Below are 23,291 nucleotides of genomic sequence, written 5' to 3' on the forward strand. Positions count from 1 at the left end.
AAAGGCCAAACAGGAGTAGAAACAGAACTCTGTTCCCCGTTCCTTTGCCCTGACATAATGATGGCATCGGTCTGTTCCAGGAGCTTGTTACAATCAGCCATGGGATATTCTACTATTACCCCAATACTCCAGTGTCTTATCTGCAAGGCCAAAATATCTACCGCTTATGCTAGCTTCTGTCCTCACAAATGGTAATGTGGATTAGAATCTGTGATCATGAATAGAAATGGTGGGGAAACCCACCTTGATTGTGAGTGCAAGAGGCTGGTTAAAGGCTGTTAAGGGATAATACCGATTGGGAATGTAGAAACATAGGAAGCTGCCTTATACGGAGTCAGACCATTGGTCCATCTAGCTCAGTATTACCTGCACTGACTGGCAGCAGATCTCCAGGTTTTCTGTCAAGAGTCTTTCCCAACCCTACTTGAGATGCTGCTAGGGATTGACCCTAGGGCCTTCTGCATGCAAAGCAGACGCTCTACCATGGAACTCCATCCCCATCCCAAATTAGTTCAGTGATCTTGACATGTTGCATGTGTTCTCTCTCCCTCTCTCTCTCCTTGCCTGTGTGTTCCAGGTGAATGGGCAGCCCACGAAACTCCCAGCAACGATTTCTGAAGCGGTGTCTGTGACCCTGTCCCAAGATGTTGTTACCATCAGCCATGGGATCACACTTCAGGTTCTCTTTGGCCTCCAAGGGGAAGTGACGGTGAAGGTCAAGGACAGCCTGGAAGGCAAGCTGTGTGCAGCCTGTGGAAATTTCAATGGGGATAGCTCTGATGACCTGATACTACCCAACGGGAAGGTTGTGGGGAACATTGCTGAGGTTATCGATGCCTGGAAGGCCAGAGACTTTATCGGCTGGTGAGTAGCTTGGGGGTGATTCTGATTATTCCTTGCGCCTCAGCCCCCACCCTCATGGCGCCACCCTATGGTCTCCCAGCCACCTGCTACCACCTCTCTCTTTCACCCTTGCTGCCGGCCACTGTTCAGATCTAAACTCCCCCCCCGCTGACAGTGGCTGCTGTTTGCCCCAGGGAGGTAGCTGCCATTTTTAAAAAGCCAATTAAAGCTTTCCTCCAGGGCTAAATAGTAATCATAGTGGTGGGGGAATATGGATTTTTATATCTTTTGCCTCATGGGCTAAATGTAGTTTGGGAGGAATGATTTGTAGGAAGAAAACCAGCAGAGAGGAAAGGGTTAAGATTCCCACCCCTTGCATGCAGGTCTCCCATTGGAGACTGCAACCCACTCAGATATTTGAGGTGGGGGAAAACACCCCAAACCAAAGAAGAGTTGTGGGGATTCCACACAATCCACATTACACATAGTTTGTCTCCGACGCTCTGCCTTCTGGGTGCTACTAGATTGGTTGAAATTCTGGATCATAGAGACCAATTAATCCTTATTTCTCTTTCCTAGTGATAAGTAGCCCAAAGGGGCCACAAAGAACACCACCTGCAAGCGACATCAGTGATCATGATATTACCACAATATTGCCTCGGGACATTATCAACTATCATGTTTCAACAGGCTGCTGTCAAAAACAAAGGATGCTGTAAAATACAAGCACATGGTAAATGTCAATAAAGTCACCTGTAGATTTGTCTCTAGAGAAATCAGTATTTCCAACTCTATGTTACAAGTCTTTGCAGGTTCTCAGCCTGGAGGCTGGACTGGTGTAATTCTGCAGCTTACATTAGAACATAAGGAGGAGAAACTTAAGTATGTAGTACACCACTCTGGGCTCTTTGGAGGAAGAGCGGGATATAAAATGTAAAAATAAATAAATAAAATAAGAACAGCCCTGCTGGATCCCCTTCCGAATGTTCCCTAGCATGGAATTGGCCTTTTTCACAGCTGCTGCACATTGAGTCGACACTTTCAACGAGCTGTCCAACACAACCCCAAGATCTCTCTCCTGGTCAGTCACCAACAGCTCAGGTCCCATCAACGTGTACTTGAAGTTGGGGTTATTCGACCCAATGTGCATCACTTTACACTTGCCAACATTGAACCACATTTGCCATTTTGTTTTGGAGCTCTTCACAATCCATTTTGTATTTCACTATCCGAAAGAGTTTGGTATCATCTGCAAATTTGGCCACCTCGCTGCTTACCCCTACTTCTAGATTATTTATGAATAATGATCTAATAGCTTAGAAGAGTCTTCTTTTTTTCAAACCACACATTACAGAAAGGTGGGGCATATCACACTCAGTGAATTTCTAAATCCTCAAAAAAGACCTCTGGGGAAACAGGATTTCCTTTCAGTCAGTCATTCTTACAACACACAGCTCAGTAATGGATAGCAGATGGTTAAGTGCTCTCTCCCTAAGTGGTGGTTCTTTAGGCACTAATTACTGGGAAGAAATTTGAACTTGATAAGAGCCCTAAGCACTCAAACATGGGTCTGGGTGAAAGCCAGAACACACTGGAATGGGGGTGGAATCCCTGAAAATCAAACACCAGCCATGGTAGAGAATGTATGCTGGATTGAATAGGGACCAGTGTTGCCTCTAACAGGGATTCCCAGATGTTGTTGACTACAACTCCCAGAATCCCCAGCTTCAGTGACTTTTGTGTGGGGATTCTGGGAGTTGTAGTCAACAACATCTGGGAATCTCTGTTAGAGGGGACACTGAAAGGGACAGTTATTCCCCCCTGCTAAATATAAGATAATTACTACTTTTAAAGGTACCTCTTTGCTCATCTAGTAGGGTATAAGTTAGTTCTGAAAATGTGTCCATAAGTTGTGAAAAATGCCCAAATCCAAAGAAACTTTAATCTATGCTAGATGAAATTGTGCATGCATGAGACACAATTTTCACATTTTATACTCATGATTTTGTATGTGTAAGAAAATGAATTTACACACAACTATAGAGGGTTGTCAGGATTTAATTCTTCATAGACAAACCTGTTGGCTTTAACAATGAGGTGTTAAAGTGCAATTGCTTATACATGTTTAGAGGGGAAAATTATGAATATGCTGCAATTCACAAGCCACCAAAGAGTATGGATGCTGAATTCCTACAGAAGTTCATATGCCATTTGGACAGGTTGAACATAAAGGACATCAGAATAGCTTGGCTGGATGAGACGAAAAGTCCATCTAGTCGAGCACACTGACTTTCACAGTGGCCTGCCACTGCTTACAAGCTGATGAAGGTGATAGTAATCTCCAATGGTAAGTCCTCAACAGCTGTACTCAGAGGTACAGTGCCTTTGAACAGAGATGTTATAGTTAATTGCCGCTGATAGACCTACCCTCTATTAATTTGACACAGATTCCATATTTGACATGGCAGTGCATTTTGACGCTCTCCCATGTGGATGAAGGTTTTACCATCTGCAGCATCTTGTGAGGTCCAGTGTATGATTCCAGACTGTCTCAGCCTATGAGATATAGCTGGAAAAAACATTACAAGGGTGTGTTACACTTGAGCCAGTAGGAGAATTTGCAGACAGTGATTTATTCCACCTTGACTGGTAATTCCTACAGGCTATGTTGCTGGTTGGCCAGATGACATAGAGCCCTTCCCAGATTGTTTGCCCACAAATTGTCTGTGAGAGAAGCTATACCTTGTCAGACCACTTTTTCTACTGCTCTTGGATGCACAGGGAAGGCACAATTGCACCCCCCAGGCCCCTATAAAGACAGGACATGCAAATTTGGAGAAAACTAGGGCCATCTTATTGGTACTACAACACAGAAGCTGCAATGGGGAACTTAAACTAATCAGAGTGCAGATACTCCACCCATGTGGATCAACCTCATAAGGAGATCTGCACCACAGCAGGACGAAGAGCCAGGTGCCGATTCAGCCAGGCACCAAGTTCTGGCATCATCTTACTGTGGGGGCCTAACTCCTCTGACGGGAGGACTGCCTGACCCATCCCCACCCAGGCCACAAAACTCTGAACGGTAAAACTAAGCCATCCTCCGAGTTGGGGTAGATCCCAGCCAGTGGGCTGCAAAACCCAGAGTGGCTGTTCCTCTGTCCCTTCCCACCTTAAACGGACCTCCAGCCCAACACTATTACCAAAATAACCTACCCCAAAGCCACACTGTCCTGCCAAGTGACCAGAGATCCTAAATCCAGTGAAACCCCGATCATCAAACTCAGTGAGAAGTGGGCAAAACATGGCTGCACCAAGGGCCAAACAAGTACAACACAACAAATTCCTACTTGGCCCAATAGCAACTAGATAACCCTCACTGAGATTGGGATGGGCAGGTGCCTTGCCGAACAGCAACTGACAGACATTACTAAAGCCTGCTGTTTATACAGGCACTTACCTGCTCCTCACTGACCAGCTTACATCACATGTGGGAGGAGGTCAGACATCATCTTAATTGGCTGGCCCAAATCACATGACAGGGAAGGCAAGATGACCTGTGTCTGTCTATGTTGCCGGGAGCACAAAACTGCCCCCCACCCCGCAGGTACGGCAGCGGGACTGGTATATTGGGAACAGCATAGCGGGCAGATTGCTGTGCATGATCTGTATAGGTGGGGTTAATTATGTGGGTAGTGATGCAGGAAGGGATGGCTCTAATGGTAACCACCTCACATACTACCTCACGTCCACACCTGGGAACACCTGAGCAAACTTATTTGCAGCTCTAACATTATAGGCAAGGTACAGTAGCTGCAGTGACAGTTATGGAATGAGGTGACAGTTATGGAATTTAGAAAACATATTATTGACACATGAGATAGACGTTTCCCATTTGCAGTTTCTTGCTGAAAGATTAGGAGGTCAGGAGGCTGAAGTCAAGCCTCAAGATAGGGAGGAATTGGCACTCTCAGCCAGAGAATAAATGCATGCTTATCCTGAAATAAGTCTCATTAAGTTCAGTGGGGCTAACTCCCAGGAAAGCATGCAAAAGATTGCAGGCAAGTCATTTAAAGGGAAAGGCGCCATGAGATCACAAGAGAAAACAATATCAGGGAAAGTAGTTGCTTGCAGTTCCTCAGGGGACCACTTTGCTTGTCAGATGATAAGATGGGAATGAAGCTAATAATCAGGAGAACAGGTACACCTGGCTGGAACCAGGAAGTGAAGCAACTTCCAGCCTGGAAGTCTTTAAAAGGAGATCATGAGGCAAAGCAGGCTCTGTTTGGGCATGAAATTAGGGCAGAATGCTCATCACTTGAGACAGGCGGGGAGCAATTTTTCAGGGGACAATGGAGTTTTGCTAGTAGGAAGGCAATAGCTTTCCTTTCCTTGATCTCACAATGAGTGACTCTAAAATGGGTTTTCATTAAAGGCTATTTTCTAGTCACAATGTATTTTTCTTTCCGTCTCTTTCTCAAACAGCACCACCACACCCCCTGCAAGTGCAGCTCATCTTAGATTTAGAGGGGTTTTTGTTTTTTTGTTTTGTTTTTAAAGAAGGTTTAGTGTGTGCTTAATTGTTTCCTTGCTAAAGTCTATTATGGCTGTGGAGCATGCTTGGTACAGAAAACCTTCCCTGAAAAGTTTGCCCCAGAAAGAAATACTCTGACCCAGAGAGGTCAGAACAGCTTGGAAGTGTTCAAGAGTTATCGTTCTTTACACACAATAGGTTAGGTTTGTCAAAGTTTGATTCCACAAATTCTGGCACCTCCAGTCAAGTGCCTGTGAACATACCAGAGTGGTCTGTTGAAATATGTGCCTAAGGACACTGTGTCTCTGAGCAGGTACAGAATGCCTACCACTCCCACATGGAGTTTAGAATCCTAGAAGCCCTACAAGTTGGCTACATGCAGAGCAGAACCAAGAGCTGTAAAACTGTAAACAAAGCAGTTGTACAAGAACCACGTCTTCTGAATTTTTGTCTGGTAAAGGCTCATGCTTATCTGGGATTATGAGGAAGGAGTGGTGAAAGATACTCTCTAGGTATCAATAGGCTAATGTGTGCATGGCAACTGCTCAGGAGATGCTTTAGTGTGTGTGCATGCTTTCTAGCAGCACATGTGTGCGTGGTAAAGGTAAAAATGGAAAGTTTTCCAGCTTAAGCCCAAAAGTTAAAATTCTGGATGAGTCTCTCAATTTCTAGCCAGGTGACAACCTATAGGGCCTTCACCTCCAAATAAGGTTGCAGTCCTATTCCTCTCCTATTGGGAGGAAGTCTAGTTGATTTCACTGGGACTGACCTCTGAGTAAATTTGCTTTGGAGTACAGTGTAAGCCTCTGGAATTTATGCAGACCTTTTGTAATTTAGAATTTCTATTCTGAAGCATTTGGTCAATTTCTGTGTATCATGGGAATATACACTGGCAACATAATTATGACTTTAAAGTTCATATGGATCTTGCAAGACTCTAGTACTCTACTTATGAATTATTCATAGAAAATGCATGCGACATAGTATTTTCTGTATATGATATGTATGTGTATCTTCAAGAGGAATTGGGAAACACCTACATCCTGTCTTCCTAAATCTCACTCTGCTTTCTCATCCATTCTTGTAGAATCTATTTACCCTTGCTAACTGAGCAAAGGGGCATCTTTTTAAAGTGGTGATTCTCTTTATTTAGCAGGGGGAGAGCAACTGGCCCTTTCCACCCCCAGCATAGCAACCCTCCAGTGGCTGTTGCTGCTGTCTATTTTATGTTTCTTTTTTAGATTGTGAGCCCTTTGGGGACAGGGAGTCTTGTTTGTTTGTTTGATTGTTTATATCTTTGTAAAGAGCTTTGGGAACTTTTGTTGAAAAGTGGTGTATAAAATAGTCATCATCATCCAATTCATCGTATTGCCAGTACTGATGTCTAGACACCATCTTAATGCCTTTTTATGTCTACCCAGTTCCTGGCTGTAAACTCAGCTGCCTTGGGGCCTGAATCTGTTATAAATCCCTCCTGACGTAATCTGATATGGTGTGTCAGCAGAGCAATGTACCTCAAAGATACAAATTTCCAACCTTACATGTTCTTCTATAGGAATAGTTTCAAAAATGCCTTTATGATGGAAAAGATGTCAGAATAGCCCTTAGCATCAATCTGGAGAGACTTACCAATCTGAGAAGAATCTGGTCTTCCAGGTGTCAGTAACTGCAGAATGAAGCAGAGAAGAGAGTAATGCTGGATTGAACTCTTACGTTTTGTGATACGGTTGGTAGGCTGGTATGTGCCACTGGGCTCCCCACAAAGATTCTATTTGGAACTCGATGTTGCTTTCCCCTCTTTTTTTTTTTAATTGTAGCTGCTTAGCACTTAGAGGAAGTATTTGCAAACACTTTCAGTAGAAAGGGAAAGAGAAAGAATGCTAGCTCTGGAATGGAATGGAATGGAATGTAAGGAGAAAAAACTTGGAGCAGGGGGATGCGAATTTGGAGTAGGGATGCGCATGGAACCAGTTCAATCGGCCGGCGGTTCTGCCAGTTCAAAGGTGAGGGGACATCGCTTTAAGGGTGGGGGAGGGTGCACTTATCCCACCCTCCACTTTCCCCCCACCAGCACTCCATTTGTAAAGTCCCCTGTGGGGCGGCAGTGTACCTCCCTGCCGCCTCGTGCCCTCTTTGGCTGGAAGTGGCCGGAAGTGCCGGGTGCTGGAAGTGCCGTGCCAAAGAGGGCACAAGGTGGCAGGGAGGTATGCTGCTGCCCCGATGGAGACTTTACAAATGGAGCACCAGCAGGGGAAAAGTGAAGGGAGGGGTAAGTGCACCCTCACCCACCCTTAAAGCTATGCCCCCTGCCTTCGAACCAGCCTTTGCCGGTTCCGTGCACATACCTAATTTGGAGGCAAGGAATAGGCTTCTGACTAACGTTCCCAAAGAGCCAGGATGCTCCCGCAGAAAGATGGAAACCATTTTTGATTGCTGTCTAGTCCAGTAGCCCTTGACCCATGTTGAGCTACTCACCAGTCTATGAAATCCCTGGCCTTCCAGGCGTCAATGACCTCCGCAATGCTGCCTGCAATCTGACCACTGGGCAGCCTCAGGTCATCTGAAATGTTGCCATTGAAGTTCCCACAAGGGGCGCACATCTTCCCGGCCAGGGCAGCTGTGACTCTCACTGACACTCTGCCGTTGGGACTGAAAACAACCTGTGTCCTGGAGTTTTGATCGATGATGATGCTGCCTTGAGTCTCCGTGATAGATACGCTTTCCGAGACTTTCAGTGGAAGCTGCACCAAGAGCCCATTCACCTGAAATGCAAGAGAGGCAGGCTGAAGCCAAGTGGGCCTGAGAACCATTTGGGCATGAAGGACATCTCTTTCCCACATTCTAGAGGAGGAAGAGACCTGGGGAGTGAACGTGCCTGGGAGCCAGGCCCTGCTCTAGGACAGTGAGAGGGTCAAATGGTTGCAGCTGAATTGTGACCAGAACTGCTTGTTTCCAAGGAATACAAATGTATATGTGTTCTCTCAGTTTGACTATCATGACTTCCCTCTATAATTCCAGGGAATTATAGTTCAGTTATGGTGCTGAAAATCTATTTAGGGATTTATATCCTGCCCGTGCAAATGCTTCAAAGTGGTTAACAGAATCAATCAGAGTGAAGCAAGCACACAATAAAAGCCACACAAGCACACAATAAAAGCTTGGCCACGCAAATGGCCAGTGTGCATGCGTGGTGGCTTCCAAAATGGTCACCACCAGTGCACAGAGGCTTGGAACAGGCCAAAAAGCAGTTTGAGATTGGGGGGAGGCCAGCGCGGGGAGGGGAGGCCTCTGGAGACCCTTTCCATGGCACCCCCAAAGCCCTGCAATGGTGGTAAGTCTGCCATATTTTTTTTTTTTTAAAGAAATCCATTCCCTTCCCCCTGCCCTGGGCTGGACTGGGCCCGGCTCAATGTTTTTCCTATGTAAAATGCTTTGAGAATATTTTTGTTGAAAAGTGCTGTATACATATAATACACTAAGAGTTAGAGTATTGTTTGGATGCAAGAATGAAGAGTGGAACCTATTCAGATCAGTGGTGGTCATGTGCCAGTGTCTTGGCATATTCCATCCTGACCATTCCTTACCCATGTCTCCTTATAGTTGGTCACGGTAATGAACGCATCTCTGAAGAAGACATAGATGGCTGTAGCTGCTGGCACAGCATCGTCGTTGCATTCACTGACATCCACCACCACCTTAAACCAGGCTGTTGACTTCTCATCGCAGTAGGCAGCTAGCTTGTAGACACCGCTAGAGAGGAGTTTTCCTTTGGCGCCATCGAAGGAGGTGAGCCAGGCCCCGGGTTCAATGGAGCATTGGCCCTCCTGTTTTATGCAGCTGCGCACCTTGGCTGTGAGTGCACATGTCTCTCCCACAGCACATGTGGTCTCCTCACAGGTGAGCTGGCCTGAGGGGCGACAGGTGCATTTCTCCAAGCAGTCATTGGAGAGGATAGTTTCTCCAGCCTGTAAAGAAAGTCCAGTAAGTTTGGGGTGGTATAATTTTTTTTTAATTAAACACAATCATCCAATCCAACCCAACCCAAGCAAATAAGCAAACCCACCCACCTAAGCAAATCAACAAATCAACCAACCAGACAATCCAAGCAAATAAACCAACCAAACAACCCAAGCAAATAAATGCAACAAAATAATCTAATTTTTAGAAATCAACTTCTGAACATCAACATTTAGCATCTTGGGCCTATGAGGAAATAATTCTTTAGAGAGGACCACAGGATTAGTTGGCAATTAAAAATGAACAAGAAAAGTGATCTTCTTCCTGCACAGATTAAACTGTACATGACATGTTCTCATGAAATGTCTAATTTCATGGGGAAAGGCCATAGATTAGTGGTAGATCCCATTCCTTGCATCCAGGGAGTCCCACATATTTCATTCCCACATATTTCCACTGAGAAGCATCCCGATAGTAGGACTGGGAAATCTCTTTGCCTGTGACACTGTGGAGCCACCAGCAGTCAAGGTCAGTAATGCTGGGACAAACAGCCTGGTGTGGCAGAAGGCAGCTTCATATGTTCAGCTCTACTCCTGAGTAATGGTGCATGTTCTTGTGCCGCTGTGCTAAAAACACTGCACTAAATTGCCCCAGGGGGTAGAATAATTCCAAGAAATGGCTGGCTGCTAAGAACTCAGTTCTAAAGCATCTCATTCTTTCTACCAGTATAAGTTTCTCAAAATAGATAGTTTTGGAAATGTGGTAAAGAATAATAAGACAAAAATTCCATCTCATGCCAAGAACCAGTGAATCAAGACATGACTAAGTCAGTTCTACGGACTCCTCATATCTGGGTATCCTTGATGAGTCTCCAGAGTCCCTAAGCCAGATGAGGTATTGGATTCTTTGTTTCCACAGTCTCAGGACTGTGCCAGATCATGACTTTAGGCCTTGCATGGGCATTTCATGCTCACCGAGGACTGCTACCACTTGGTGGTGTGGCATTTTCTATCATAGCCAAGCCTCCATGGCAGAGATTGAACAAATTTGGAGAAATAATTTTAAAACAAATGTTCCTGTTTCAAATTTTCTGGAGAAACTCTGAAGTTATACAGAATTTTCATTGGTTTCATTGCATTTCATTGGATACTACTGGATTTCCCACCGCCACCTGCTACAGCCAAGTCAGAAAGTAGTGTTTTGTAAACACATCAGTATCTGGTGCCTTTCAGTGATCTTTTGGCAATCACCTCAGAAGTAAAGCAAATGCTCCCCCATTCAGGAATTATCATCCTGAACAGGTTTTGCTTGTTTTGCTTTGCCCCTCATCTTCCTAATTGGTTAGGAGTACCCATGTGACCAATCTAGGAAACCTTGCGCTCACTTGACACCAGCTTTGTTTGCCCTCCTCATTGACATCAGTGTATAGCCAAATTTGGTTGACTTCATAGTATTATGACACCCACTGTGTGCTCCCTGATTGCCTAGGATCACTTTGTGAAAGACAAAGTAAGGCCTAGAAGAATGTTGTGAAAGAAGCAATGGATTTGGGGGAGTAAATGGCTGAGCACAAGCACAAAATCAGGTCAACATTCTCAGCAGTAGGGATCTTCTCCAAGGAATTTGGAAGCCAAGAAACATTCTGCACAACCTTAGTTTCAGTTCAGTGCAGCATATTAGGTGCACAGAAAACTAATAACATGGCACAAATATAGACAATGTGGGATCAGGATAGTCAGTGACTAACTCAATGCTGATTTAAAAGATCTTTGCATTGATGTAGCCCTATGTATTATATCTAACTGTTTATAAGAAAAGCAAGAATGAAGTCTGAAGACGAGAAGGCCTTTCTCTTCTCACTTCACACAGCAGCTGTATCTAAGTTAGCATGTACACAGATATATGTACAGTATGTCTACCAGGATCACTGCACCTCCACTGCACGGTCTATTACCAAAATCCGCACCCACCTTGATGTAGCGCCCATCATAAGCGCAGCCACATCGATCTATGGACACGCATTCCGCCCCATCAAAGACATAGCCAGTGTCACACTGGCAGCCTTCAAAGCATTCTCCGGTGCACTGAGATGGAGCAGATAAGGCAGCACAGGTGAAATCACAGGATCGGGTGCACAGCTCGTAGTGGCTGTTGGCTGGACAGGAGAGAGCTGAAGGGAGCAGAACAAATATATAAAGAATGAGAGTGGAATTGGACAACTCACGCTCAACTGGCAAGGAATTGTTTTAGTTACTTGTCCGGCTTGTAATGGTTTCATCAATCAAAGTGCCTTTCTGAAGACCGTGAAGGAAAGAATAAATATTCTACTGCTCCTGGCTAGAAGGTGAAACTATCTTATGGTCTTGTTCATTGTGTTCTGGATAAGAATGTGTGGACCAGCTCGAGGTTGAGCCAGTTCACCATCAAACTGGTCTGGCTCAAGACCTCGCCCTTGAGCCAGACTGGGCCTAGTTCAGCTTCACCTCAGGCTGGCCCTGCCCCCCGGGTGGATCGGGGCCGGCTCAAGGGTTCTAATGTTAATTAATTTATTATTATTTATTTAGAATGACTGGCTGGTCATGACCCTGGCCATGCAAATGGCCATGGTGCATGTGCAGCAGCCTCCAAAATGGCTGCCGCCACTGGGGAAAGGGCCAAAAATGGGACAAAATGGCCCTTAGAGGACCAGGGGGAGGCTGGCGGGTGGGGGAAAAGTGAGACTGTGGAGACCCCGCCATGGCCGCACCAGCACCCCCGAGGCTGCTGGACCTGCTGGTGAGTTAGAACCCCGAACTGGCTCGACTATGAACCAAGTTGGGGGAAGGGGGCTTTTTCGGTGCTACAAAACTGAACATACTGTTTGAGTGCAGTTCAGACTCGAACTGAACCAGGCAAACCAGTTTTGTGCACATCCCTAGTTGCGAACTATGGAATCTGTCCCTTCCTCTTAACTGGCCCTCAAATGTCAACACTGTGAAAAGCAAAGTGAATTTCAGGCTTCTTCTCAAGATGGCACATCTGAGAATTTTCAAGGACAACCAAACTTATAGGTTGCTATAAGACAAGTGAAATTTCTCAGGGGGGTTCTGCAGCATGTCTCTAATCACATGGCTGACAACCGTATATGCGAGGGGCCTATAAATGAGACGCTGAAACAGCTCATCATAGCACACAGCGGAAAGACTCATTACATGCTGATACAGCTACTGGCTTGATAGCGACCTGCTTTTATATTGCCCTCACTGAGGAGGAAGCTGAGGTGGTGGCTGCAGCGTAATCTGCAAACTTACAACAGAATAAGGCAGTTCTCCAGGATCCGACCTTGGCTCCAGCCAATTGGCATGCAGCTACGTAGGCCTGAAGGCTATGGCAGAGGGTTTCCTTTGCTCCATTGGCTGCACACATGTCGTATAGGCAATGTCTGAAGTATTCTGCAGGGCTGACCAAGGAGTGGCAGTCTTTGAATGGGCCTGACATGGATTGGATCATTCCACAGGAGCTCTCAGCCTCGTACAGTGCAGTCTGGGCTGTATCACAGGTGGGGCATTGCTCACCACAACCATCAGAGCAACTGACACCATCCATGGGGACCTTCCAAGATGCCCCAAACTCATCCACACTTTTGGCGATTTCCCCATTGGGCAGCATGAAATCGTCATTCTGGTCACCATTGAAGTTGCCACCCAGACCACACATCTGTCCCTGGTAGGTGCTGGGGACAGACACACGGATGTACACTGAAGTATCATAAAGGACTGTAAGGCCAAAGTCTGACTGGAGGATGATATTGTTTCCCTCTTGGGTGATCCAGAGTTTCCCATCAACTGTATTCATTGGCAAAGTATAGAGCTCTCCATCCACCTGTGTGAACAACAAATAATATGAATGGGGAGGGGCAATTAATTCTGGACATGCACACATGCCAACACACACACACATGCATGCACACTCATGGGACTTTTCACAGTGGTGCGCCCCACCAAGGTCTGTCAGCTTGGAACAGGAACATACCATAGCCTTCCATTTCATTCTCCTTTCAAGGACAATGGTGTATCCATGGACAGACACCACAACTGCTCTTGTTAGAGCTGGATGCCCATCTTCAGGCTTCTCATTCTCCACCAACACAGAGAGATTCACTAGCCGAGGATCGTTGCTGCAGACTTTGGCTAAGGTGTAAGTGCAGGAGCCATGGAAGCTAAAACTTCGTCCATCAAAGGAAATGTAATGGGGGTCACCGGACGAGATAGTTGTTCCGTATCCAATGGGATGGCAGCCTTGGATGCCGTTCTGCACCCTGCACTCTTCGTGTGCTTCACAGGAGAACTTCTGGCACTCGGTGGCACCATTGTCCATGCACTGGCACTTCTCCTGGCAGGAGGTGCCGGGGTAGAACTCCTCTCCCTTCTTGTAGTATCTGCCCTGGTGCACACAGCCGCACTCTGCAGGAGGGACGCACTGGTCCCCACTGAGGATGAATCCAGAGTCGCAAAAGCACCCTTCAGCACATGACTCCTCACAGGTTTCTGGAGCTGCAAGGCTGCGACAGGTGGCTGGGCAGCCATTTCCACAGACTTCATAGTGAGAGTTACGTGGGCAGGAAGGACCTGGAAGGAAAGAACGAGGGAGAAATTGGGTGATATACTTGTAGCTGAACCATTAGAGGGCATTCCAGTCTAGGCCAAATATTCCAATTAAAAAGATGCTGATAGAAATTTTAGAACATGTGTATGATGGAAGGAAATGGTCATCGGAGAAGATTGACATGCTAATTAGGATTCCTGCTTTGTTAAATAATTTGGTTTGGGAAGGGGCACTGAATTAAGTGGTTGAGATGAGACAAATGGGATAGGAGCATTTGACTGGGCTAAGAGCAATATGGGATGTGTTGGCTGTTTATAGTCCTGTGGTAGCAAGCATGAGTTTTCCTCTTTGCTAAGCAGGATCCACCCTGGTTTGCATTTGAATGGGAGACTACATGCGAGCACTATTCCCCAATCTAGGAAGTGCATCTGCATGCTTGCATGCAGAAGGTTCCATGTTCCCTCCCGGGCATCTCCAGATAGGGCTGAGAGAGAGTCCTGCCTGCAGCTTTGGAAAAGCCACTGCCAGTCTGTATAGAAAATACTGAACTAGATGGACCAAGTAGTCTGACTTGGTCTAAGGAAGCTTCCTATGTTCCTAAGGCACAACAATATTATTCCCCAGGGTGCATTGCTCACTCCAGAAGAGAGCAAGGAAGGGGCCAATCACTAAATGTTTTTCCTTATGAGCACATCCCAGAAGGAAAGCAGAAAGCTTTTATTTCAGCAGTGGGGTTGGTGGTGTGATGTAGCTGATGGAATATCTGAACAGCACAGTGTTAAGGTATTGTATGAATTCCCTCAAATGTGGATTGTTAAGCATTATTACATACCATGAACACAGATTATTATTATTATTATTATTATTTTATTAATAATTATTAAAAACCCTTAAGATTTAGTGGAATCTAAGATTGTAGTCTCCAAGGATGTGACATATGAAGACTATATATGCTATAATCAAGATGGAAGAGGAAGGAGCCTAAATGTGTGCTTCATAGACTGGAGCTAAAACAGCCCAGAAGGCTTGCTTTGATCATGACATAAACTGTGAGATCTCTCTCTGACACCCCACATCTATTTCTCTGGGGGTAAAACCAGTAGAAAGTATTTACACAGAGAGAGACACACAGACAGACAGACAGACACACACCAATTTTTATTTATGGACAGAGTTTTTAAAAGTATAGTATTTCACTGTAAAACGTGGAAGGTGAACAATTATGATTATTTCCAAAGAGGAGCAATAAATGGGCCAACCACTCCCCAGTACAAGAAAGAGAAAGTAATATTTCTGGGCTCTGAGCTAGGCCAGTGGAATTTCTCTGTAGCCAGTGACACTAGGCATAGGCACCTAAACATAGAAATCCTCCCAGCTCACAGTGCTGAGTTAAAAAAGATGCAGGAGGCAACACTTACCACAGAAGGAGGCTGATCTCCATTGTCCAATCTGGATGCCCTCAGCTTGGCAGGCTGTCACATAGGCACTGATGGCACTGCACAGGGTGTCGTGATGCCCCTTGTACTGGCAGGTGTCAAAGACACAGTCATCAAAGAAAGGTGTTGGGTCAATGGAGTCCTGGCACTGCCTGAATGGTCCATCCTTTCTGATGAGGATCCCACAGTACTGGTCACTCTCGTAGGTTTGTTTCTCTGACTCTTTGCACACTGGGCAGTCAGTGGTGCATCCTGCTGAGCACCCTGGAACCTCCCTCAACTTCCAGCTGTCTGCAAGTTGGACTTCATCACTTGCCTGAGTTCCATCCTTCATGGCGAAGTCATCACTGGGATCCTGATTGGCATTGCCACAGAGTCCACAGATGGCATTGGCATAAGAGCTGGGTATAATGACCCTGGCATAGCTGTACCAGTCAAAGCTGACTCTCAGATCAAAGTCTGTCTTGATGAAGCCATGGACTCCACTGGTGTAGATCTTCAGTTTATTTTCATAGGAGAAGGGTACGTCCACAAAGACTCCATTGACCTACCAAACACATGGGAGAGATTGCCAAAGGTTTTCAGTTAAAGAAGAACACAAGGAAGCTCTTCTCACGATTGGTGAGAAGAGCTTCTCGGTGGTCTGTAGGGATAGCGGGCTTGTCCGACCCTCCCTGCAGATGAGCACTCACCTATTGCTGGGTGGGCGGATCAGCTGCCCAGACAAATGGTGGCTCTCCCGTGGGCTGCCCACGGCTCATTCAGGCGCAGGGAAGTGTCACTGTGTGGCGCTCCCCCAAGCCCCAATAATGCACCACATGAGTGCATTATTGTGTGTCCATGCAGCAAGTTAAACAGCGGGCTACTCAAGAGGGCCTGCTGCTGGGAGCTGCATGGCCCCTGGCGGTTCTCATGTGTAGCAGATACAGGGCTGGGCTTCCTTAGCCTTATCACAACTGATGCATAATTCATGAGCTGCTCTCTTGGTTTTCTCCATTTCTACTGAGCTAAACTAGAGAGAGAGAAATTGTTTGTTGGATGATGAGAGGATTAATGAGTAATAGGAGCAAGGCCTTAGATTTAATAAGAAGGGCCATAGCAAACTGGTCACAACTTGGTAATGAAAGACATTCAAAATTGAGAGCAGTGTTAACTGATATGCAGAGACCACCAGTCGCATTACTATCCACCCCACTCTTTTGGCCCCAGGACCCTTTTTAAAAATCCAAATTGATTCAGATTTGGAAAATTCAGGTACAAATAAAATCTGGGGTGATTCGGGGTGGGGGTGGGGTCAAATTCAGACCCAAAACAAATCGAGGATGTTTCGATTTGGGTACAAATCAAAATGAAAAAATCAATTCGTGCACACCTCTAAAAAACAAAACAAAACTCCACACTGCCCTTTATAATATACCTTTATAAAATATACACATCTTTTCTACAGTCTGAGTTAATCTTAGGTTCATCTCAGTGTGGGTGGGCTTGGGGTATAGGCCCAGTGGTACAGACAGGATGCGAGGTTGAAAGCTTTGCAAATGGTTATCTTGCACATACTTAATGCCTAGAATCTAAGTTCTGTGGGGTCCTTTATAGCCCCACAAAGACCACCCCCTATTGCCCAGCCTATAAAGCCCTAAACAGCTTAGGCCCTAGGTATTTAAGAGAACATCTTTTTTGCCATGAGCCCCATTGCCTGTTAAGATCATCTAGACAGGTTCATCTGTGGTTGCCGTTAACTAGTTTGGCAGCTACTTGGGAGCAGGCCTTCTCCATTGCTGCCCCTGGACATTGGAATGCACTCCCTGTTGAAATAAGAGCCTCCCCATCTCTGGCAATTTTTAAAAAGGCACTGAAGACATATTTATTCACCCAGGCTTTTAATTAGATTTATAGTTTTAATATTTTAATGTTGGGTTTTAAATTATTTTAATGTTAATGATTTTAATGTTTAAATGATCTTAATTGTTTAATTGATTTGATGTTTAAACTATTTTAACTGTAAACTCCCCAGAGATGCAGGTTGTGGGCGGTATAAAAATATGTTAAATAAAATAAATTAAAATAAATAAAAAATTGTACCTGAATCTTGCGCGGATACTCTTGGCTCAGTCTGATGGTCATGTTGTAGACTTCCAGAGTCACCACTTTGGTGAAGGACACCTTTTTACTGCCGCGGTTGTTGTTCTCCACTGTGACCAAGAACGGGGTGAGAGTGGGGTCCTTGGAGCAGACCGCTGCCATCTGATACACACAGGTACCCTGGAAGTCGTACTTTCTCCCATCAAAAGTGGTGTAGTGGGGATCTCCAGTCCCTATGCAGGTGGAATAAGTCATTCCCTTGCAGCGCCGCACCCCGTTCACCATGGCACATTTCTCGTTGGCTTTACAATTGGCCCTCCAACAACTCACTCTGCCTAGGCTGGGATCACACTTGCAGCGGGACTGGCAGTTCTCATCAGCCCAGAACTCCTCCTTGGGTTTGTAATGGTGGCCATTGTAGGTGCAGCCACAGCTCTCAGCAGGGATGCATTTGTCGTCACTGTGGACAAAGCCGTCATTGCACTGGCAGGTTTCCACGCATGGCTCTTTGCAGGTGGATGGAGCGTTGCGATCCGAGCAGCTGGCTGGGCAGGCATTTCCACAGGCCTCGTAGTGGCTGTTTTCAGGGCATGTTTGGGCTGTTTAGGGGAGCAAGAATAGATTTGGTTGTAAAGGTCATTAAATTACTTGTAGGCTAGGCAAACCACCATGAAATTTCATGGACAGTGGCATAAACATCCTTCATAAATAGAAGATCATGTAGTATATTGTTGCCCAAAGAGACTGATGATGAATGTATGGCATTCATGGTTAATTTTGAAGGTCGTTTTAGAACTCATGAAGGGAAACACGGAGATGAACTTGGCCCAAGCTGATTAAGGTTCCATAGATGCATAAGCAGTGCTTGAAATCATACATGATCATGCTCTACCAGGGGGAGAGTTCAAATAGAAATGTCAGCCTCATGGAAAAGAGAGACATGGTGGTTCTCAAAGAACTTGTAAATAATTATTGAAGAGCTGGGCAATAAGAGATTGACATATCAGGCGGTATAAAAATATGATAAATAAATAAGCAGACATCTTATTATCCAATAAACATGAGATGCTGCTTTGATTCAGCAAATCCTGGAATATAGGTGCGCATGAAACACATTTTTCAATTTGTTTTGAATCCAAACCAAATTTGAATCAATTTGGCCCTGTTTTGGCATCTTTATTAACCAATCAGGAAGCCTGAATGGTGTTTGTTTTCCCCTCAAAAAGGTGCCAAATGGCTCTCAAATTGAATTCAATTTGAATTTTAAAAATTCGATTCAAATATCTCTTTTAAGGGATAATTCGATTTGAATTTGAATCACTCGAATCACCCAGATGCAAGTTGAATCAATTTGAATTTGAATTGATTTGCACATCCCTATCCTGAAATGATAACTACAAACTCTCAATGTCTGTATCCTCTTTTTTGCTCTTGCCACACCCTGATCAAGTTCTCCACAGAGCTGGCCTCCCACTTCATTGGCTCTCTCTCACTAACTGATCATCTGATCCTCCCTGCTGCCTAGATTCTGACTCTCTTAATTGACATCTGCCTGCCTTTGAATGCTCCTATAAACCACAAATTGCTCTTTGTCAGCATGCCAACAGAGCTAGACCATTCCAGATGTTTGCAGGGAAATTCAGGTCTGGTTCACACAATCATTTGAGTCTAGGTTTAATGTGGGTTACCGATATTAGCACGATTATTTGAACCCATGCCAAGGCAGGAATCTGATTCATCTTGGACAATAAGCAGGTTCACACAACCGTTCTGAATTTGGTAACCCACGCAAAACCTAGATTCTAATGATGGCATGAACCAGGCTGCAAGCTCTCTGCATCATAAACCCTGGGAAACTATCTTAATAAAGTACTTCTGCTGACCCACCCCCTTTGGGAGATGGACTGCTACATACTCCTCATCTCAACTTGTCAACAAGAAATAGAGTAGCCCCAGATACAGTGCATTTCTGTGGGATGCAATCATAAAATATGCAAACTATAGATTTCCCTATAGCTAAATGCTGCCCTATTCTGTAAGAGGTCCTCCAGCTGTTCCTGAAACTCCCTTCTTCTCTCTCTTGCCTTGAACCTCAATCACTCCCCAACTCCATCCTAGCATTGCAACCTCTTCTTCTTTCTTACATGCAGTGCTGTCATTGCGTTCCCCAGCTGATTGCAGAACATTCCTTTCAGGACTGACATCTGGGCCAAATTTCTCATATGTCAAGTTGACAGGCTGGATTTGTTCACAACCAAGCATCATTTTCCATTCATCTATGGCAACACCCTGTTCCTCGCAGGCAGTGGCATAAGCCCCCACCATTTGGCACAACCCATTCTTGTCGCCTCCATTTAAGCACATTCCATTAACACAGTCATTGAAGTTGCCAGCTGGGCTCACGGTGAGGTGGCATGCTCCAAAAGGTCCTCCTGAAGCTTTGCTGATGACCCCACAATACTCCTCACTGCTGTACAGCTCCTTCTGTCCCTCACTGCAGGCATCTGAGCAGGCAGGGTCTTGATCATGGACCTTCCAGCTTCTGGCCCAGTCCCTGGCAGAGGCGGCTTGGATACCACTGAGATACATCATGTCGTCATCTGGGTCTTCATTGAAGTTTCCGCAAAGCCCACAGGTAGCTCCATAGTAGCTACTGGGGAGAGTCACCACGGTAGTCTTGTCGCTGCCATATGTCACCTGGAGGCCAAAATCTGTTTTGAGGGTAGGCTGTCCACTCTTCTTGAAGACTTTGATTTTCCCATCCTCCAAAGCTTCAGGAAGGCTTCCCGCCACACCATTCAACTCAAAAGAGAAAAGGATGGAAAAATAGTACATTAAAGATCCGATGAGGTCATTCACACAATCAAAAACTGTGTTCTACCCGGGTTTGGGAGCTGTGTGTGCTCCCAATTTTCAGTTGTGTGGAAGCAAGGTAGGAGGAAAACCTGGGTAGCTTTTCCTCCTACCTGGCTTCCACACAATCACTTCTACCCAGCGTTTCCTCCTACCTTGCTTTCACACAACCAAAAAGTTGGGAGTGCACACAGCTCCCAAACCTAGGTGGAATACAGTTTTTGATTGTATGAATGACCTCATTAAGGCTCTACGCACAATCTGCATGTGGAGCCAAAGCGGGCTTGTGGGGAGAGGGGGCTTGACCCGCTCTCCCCACAGACGATCAAGCAGTCCTCCCTGGGTGGCTGGATCAGCCACCCAGACAATTACTGGCTCCATCACGGGAGTCCAATAAGGCACCACGTGAGTACACGGAGCATTTTGGGCAACCTCCACGTGCCGGGAGGCTACTCATGAGTTGCTTCAGAACAGAGCCACGCAGTAGCGACACATGATCCTTTAACTCAGTTTTGGGGTGCTCTTCTGTCCGCAACCCGGGTTAAGTGGCGGGCTCCTTAAGTGGGCTTGCTGCCCGCTGCCACCAGGAGCCATGCAGCTCCCATTGCTTCTCATGATCGGGAGAAATTGGGCTAGCCTTCTCTAGCCTGATTTTTGGCAATTGTGGGATTATGCAACTGCTTAGTGTTAAGCTATTTTACTACTTCAGCACTGGCACCTCGAAGAGGTTTCTGATCACAAGATCCTCAATACAGTTTTGGCTGCAGATGCAAAGACCTACCTTGATCATATAACATCCTAAAAGTTTAGGTATAACAAAATTCTGATCCTAAAAGGGATGTCTATCTGTGAGAACTAACTTTTCTGTGTGTTGGACATGTGTCTACTCAGACTTGATCTCAAACGATGTCCAGAGGATATCTCATGGGAAATTTTTCCCAAAGGCCAACTATTATTCACCTTGTGCATGATCTGAAACACTTATTATTAGCATCTCTTTTAATTGAAAAGAGGTTTGGGACCAAACTGTTGGGATCCCCAGCTCTGCTTGCGCCTTTCTAATATCTTTAGGCTTGGCCACTTATATATTATATCATTCCCAGGCATTGAGCTGACTTACTGGGATTCTTTGACTACTTCACCGGGACAGTCCTTTATGCCAACTTTTCACTCCTCCCATTGCACAGTAGTCCTCTGGGGAAATAGTTCAGAGGTAGAGCATCTGTTTTGCATGCAGAAGGTTCCAGGTTCAATCCCCGGCATTTCCAGGTAGGGCTGGGAGACAGGCGTGGAGAGAGGCTGGCGGAGGCCTGTGTTTGGCTGCCACTGCGGCCCCTGCCCCCGCCCCCCGCATCTGACGTCAGATGCGGGGGCCTGGTCTCCCTCCCAAATGGGGCTGCACATTTAAAAGGCAGGGAGAGTCACTCTGGCTGTGCTGCCAACGCAGCGCAGGCTGATTTCAGTACCAAACAGGGCTTCATGGCCCTGTTTGGGAGCGAAATAATGCCCTCCGTGTCTGGCGTCAGATGCAGGGGGTGTGTCTGGGGGCGGTGGCCCATTTTCTTTCAACCCATTTGCCCAGTGGTGGCTCCGCCCCTGCTGGGAGATACTCCTGCCCTAAACCCTAAGCCATTGCAGTCAGTGCAGACAATACTGAACTTGATGGACCAATGGTCTAACTCGGTATAAGGCAGCTTCCTGTGTTCCTATAACTATTAATGGGAAATTGCTACTAAAAGATCCTGGATTCTTACCATGATTTGGCCACCTTCTCCCTTGTCAATGGTGATGGTATGACCATACACCTTGACATGGATTTGCTGCTGCCTGGAGGAGGTGGGGCTATCCATGTTGCTGTTCTTCTCTTCAATGGTGAAAGGCACAAGCTTGGGGTCACTGCCGCAATACTTGACAATGGTGTAGGTGCAAGAGTCTTGGAAGTCCACAATGAGACCATCAAAAGTCTGGAAATCTTGGGAAGTGGAGCCCTGACAGGTCCCCATGTACTCATGCACACAACTTGCTTGGCCGTTCTGCAGCTCACATGTTTCCTTTGTCCGGCATTGGAGTAATTTGCACGGATCTGTAGAGGAAAAGCAGAAATGGGCGATATAACATAAGCTGTGATAGACAACATAGGGGAGGGATTTTATTTTATTTTATTTTATTGGTTGCTTATAAATAACACAATGTATATGCCACTGTTCTTCATGTTTGAATCATGGATGGCTTATAGCATTTTTTTAATTCAATAAAATACAACAGCTCCTAGAATAATAAAAGCACATGGATAAAAGACAGTGAAGTGATTCTCACGACTGCCAAAAAGTGGGCTAAGGGAACCTAGCCTACTTTTTGGCAGTCGTGTGCTGCAACGGGAGCCACCTCTCCTTAGCCCAGGTTTGTGGACCGTGTGTGGTGCCATGGCAGTACACGAGGAGACCCCTGGCCAGGAGGCTGCAAGCAGCCTCCTGGGCTCAGGGGGTCTCTTCAAGATGCCCTGCATGCTCACACAGGGCATCCTGGAACTTCCAGGGGCCGCGCACCCCTGATCCCTGCAGCCCACGCTGGCTCCTTAACAGAGCCGGCAGTCGTGTGGACGGCCAATTTGGCCGCCAGGACTTCCTGCCTGCTCATCTGTGGGGAGAGCGGGCTAAGCCCACTGTCCCCACAAACCTCATCCCAGCGAGTCTCACTGATTGTAAGACTCACCTCAATAATTAAAACAGGGCAGAGAGAAATATGTATATAATTAAGAGAAGGTCTGATGAAATACGAAAGTCTTCACCTTTCATTTAAAATTCAACACAGAATGGTAGCCTGAGATCAAGGGACAGCAAATTCCAGAGGGCCAGGGCCACCACTGAGAAGACTCACCCATGCATCACCAAAAATCATGCTTTAGAAGGTGGCAGGATGCACAGGACATCCTCTACATAATCTCATGGACCAGGCCATTACACCAAGGCAGCCTTGTACTATACCCAAGAGCAAGGTCTGGA

The 23,291-nt window shown here is 45.9% G+C and overlaps 2 protein-coding genes across 6 annotated transcripts in view; one reads left to right on the top strand and one right to left on the bottom strand.

Annotated features, from left to right (window-relative positions):
* LOC128333117 (IgGFc-binding protein-like) overlaps positions 1-1,619 on the top strand; it is a 94,129-nt gene extending 92,510 nt beyond the window's left edge. For all 5 annotated transcript variants that reach the window (XM_053268209.1, XM_053268207.1, XM_053268206.1 and 2 more), the window contains 2 exons: positions 578-864; positions 1,423-1,619. In XM_053268209.1, the coding sequence (XP_053124184.1) occupies positions 578-864; positions 1,423-1,432 (297 nt within the window). In that variant the 3' untranslated portion in view covers positions 1,433-1,619. The remainder of the gene's footprint in view (positions 1-577; positions 865-1,422) is intronic.
* Positions 1,620-2,885: 1,266 nt separating this feature from the next.
* Positions 2,886-23,291, bottom strand: part of LOC128332814 (IgGFc-binding protein-like) — a 28,694-nt gene continuing 8,288 nt past the window's right edge. The window contains exons 4-14 of the mRNA XM_053267575.1: positions 22,044-22,372; positions 19,581-20,238; positions 17,437-18,035; positions 15,337-15,901; positions 13,346-13,941; positions 12,625-13,195; positions 11,305-11,504; positions 8,962-9,342; positions 7,853-8,139; positions 7,007-7,043; positions 2,886-3,412 (exon numbers count right to left, since the gene is read on the bottom strand). Of these exons, the coding sequence (XP_053123550.1) occupies positions 7,037-7,043; positions 7,853-8,139; positions 8,962-9,342; positions 11,305-11,504; positions 12,625-13,195; positions 13,346-13,941; positions 15,337-15,901; positions 17,437-18,035; positions 19,581-20,238; positions 22,044-22,372 (4,193 nt within the window). The 3' untranslated portion in view covers positions 2,886-3,412; positions 7,007-7,036. The remainder of the gene's footprint in view (positions 3,413-7,006; positions 7,044-7,852; positions 8,140-8,961; positions 9,343-11,304; positions 11,505-12,624; positions 13,196-13,345; positions 13,942-15,336; positions 15,902-17,436; positions 18,036-19,580; positions 20,239-22,043; positions 22,373-23,291) is intronic.

Source organism: Hemicordylus capensis, chromosome 7, assembly GCF_027244095.1.
Source record: "Hemicordylus capensis ecotype Gifberg chromosome 7, rHemCap1.1.pri, whole genome shotgun sequence".
In the NCBI taxonomy this organism is placed as follows: domain Eukaryota; kingdom Metazoa; phylum Chordata; class Lepidosauria; order Squamata; family Cordylidae; genus Hemicordylus; species Hemicordylus capensis.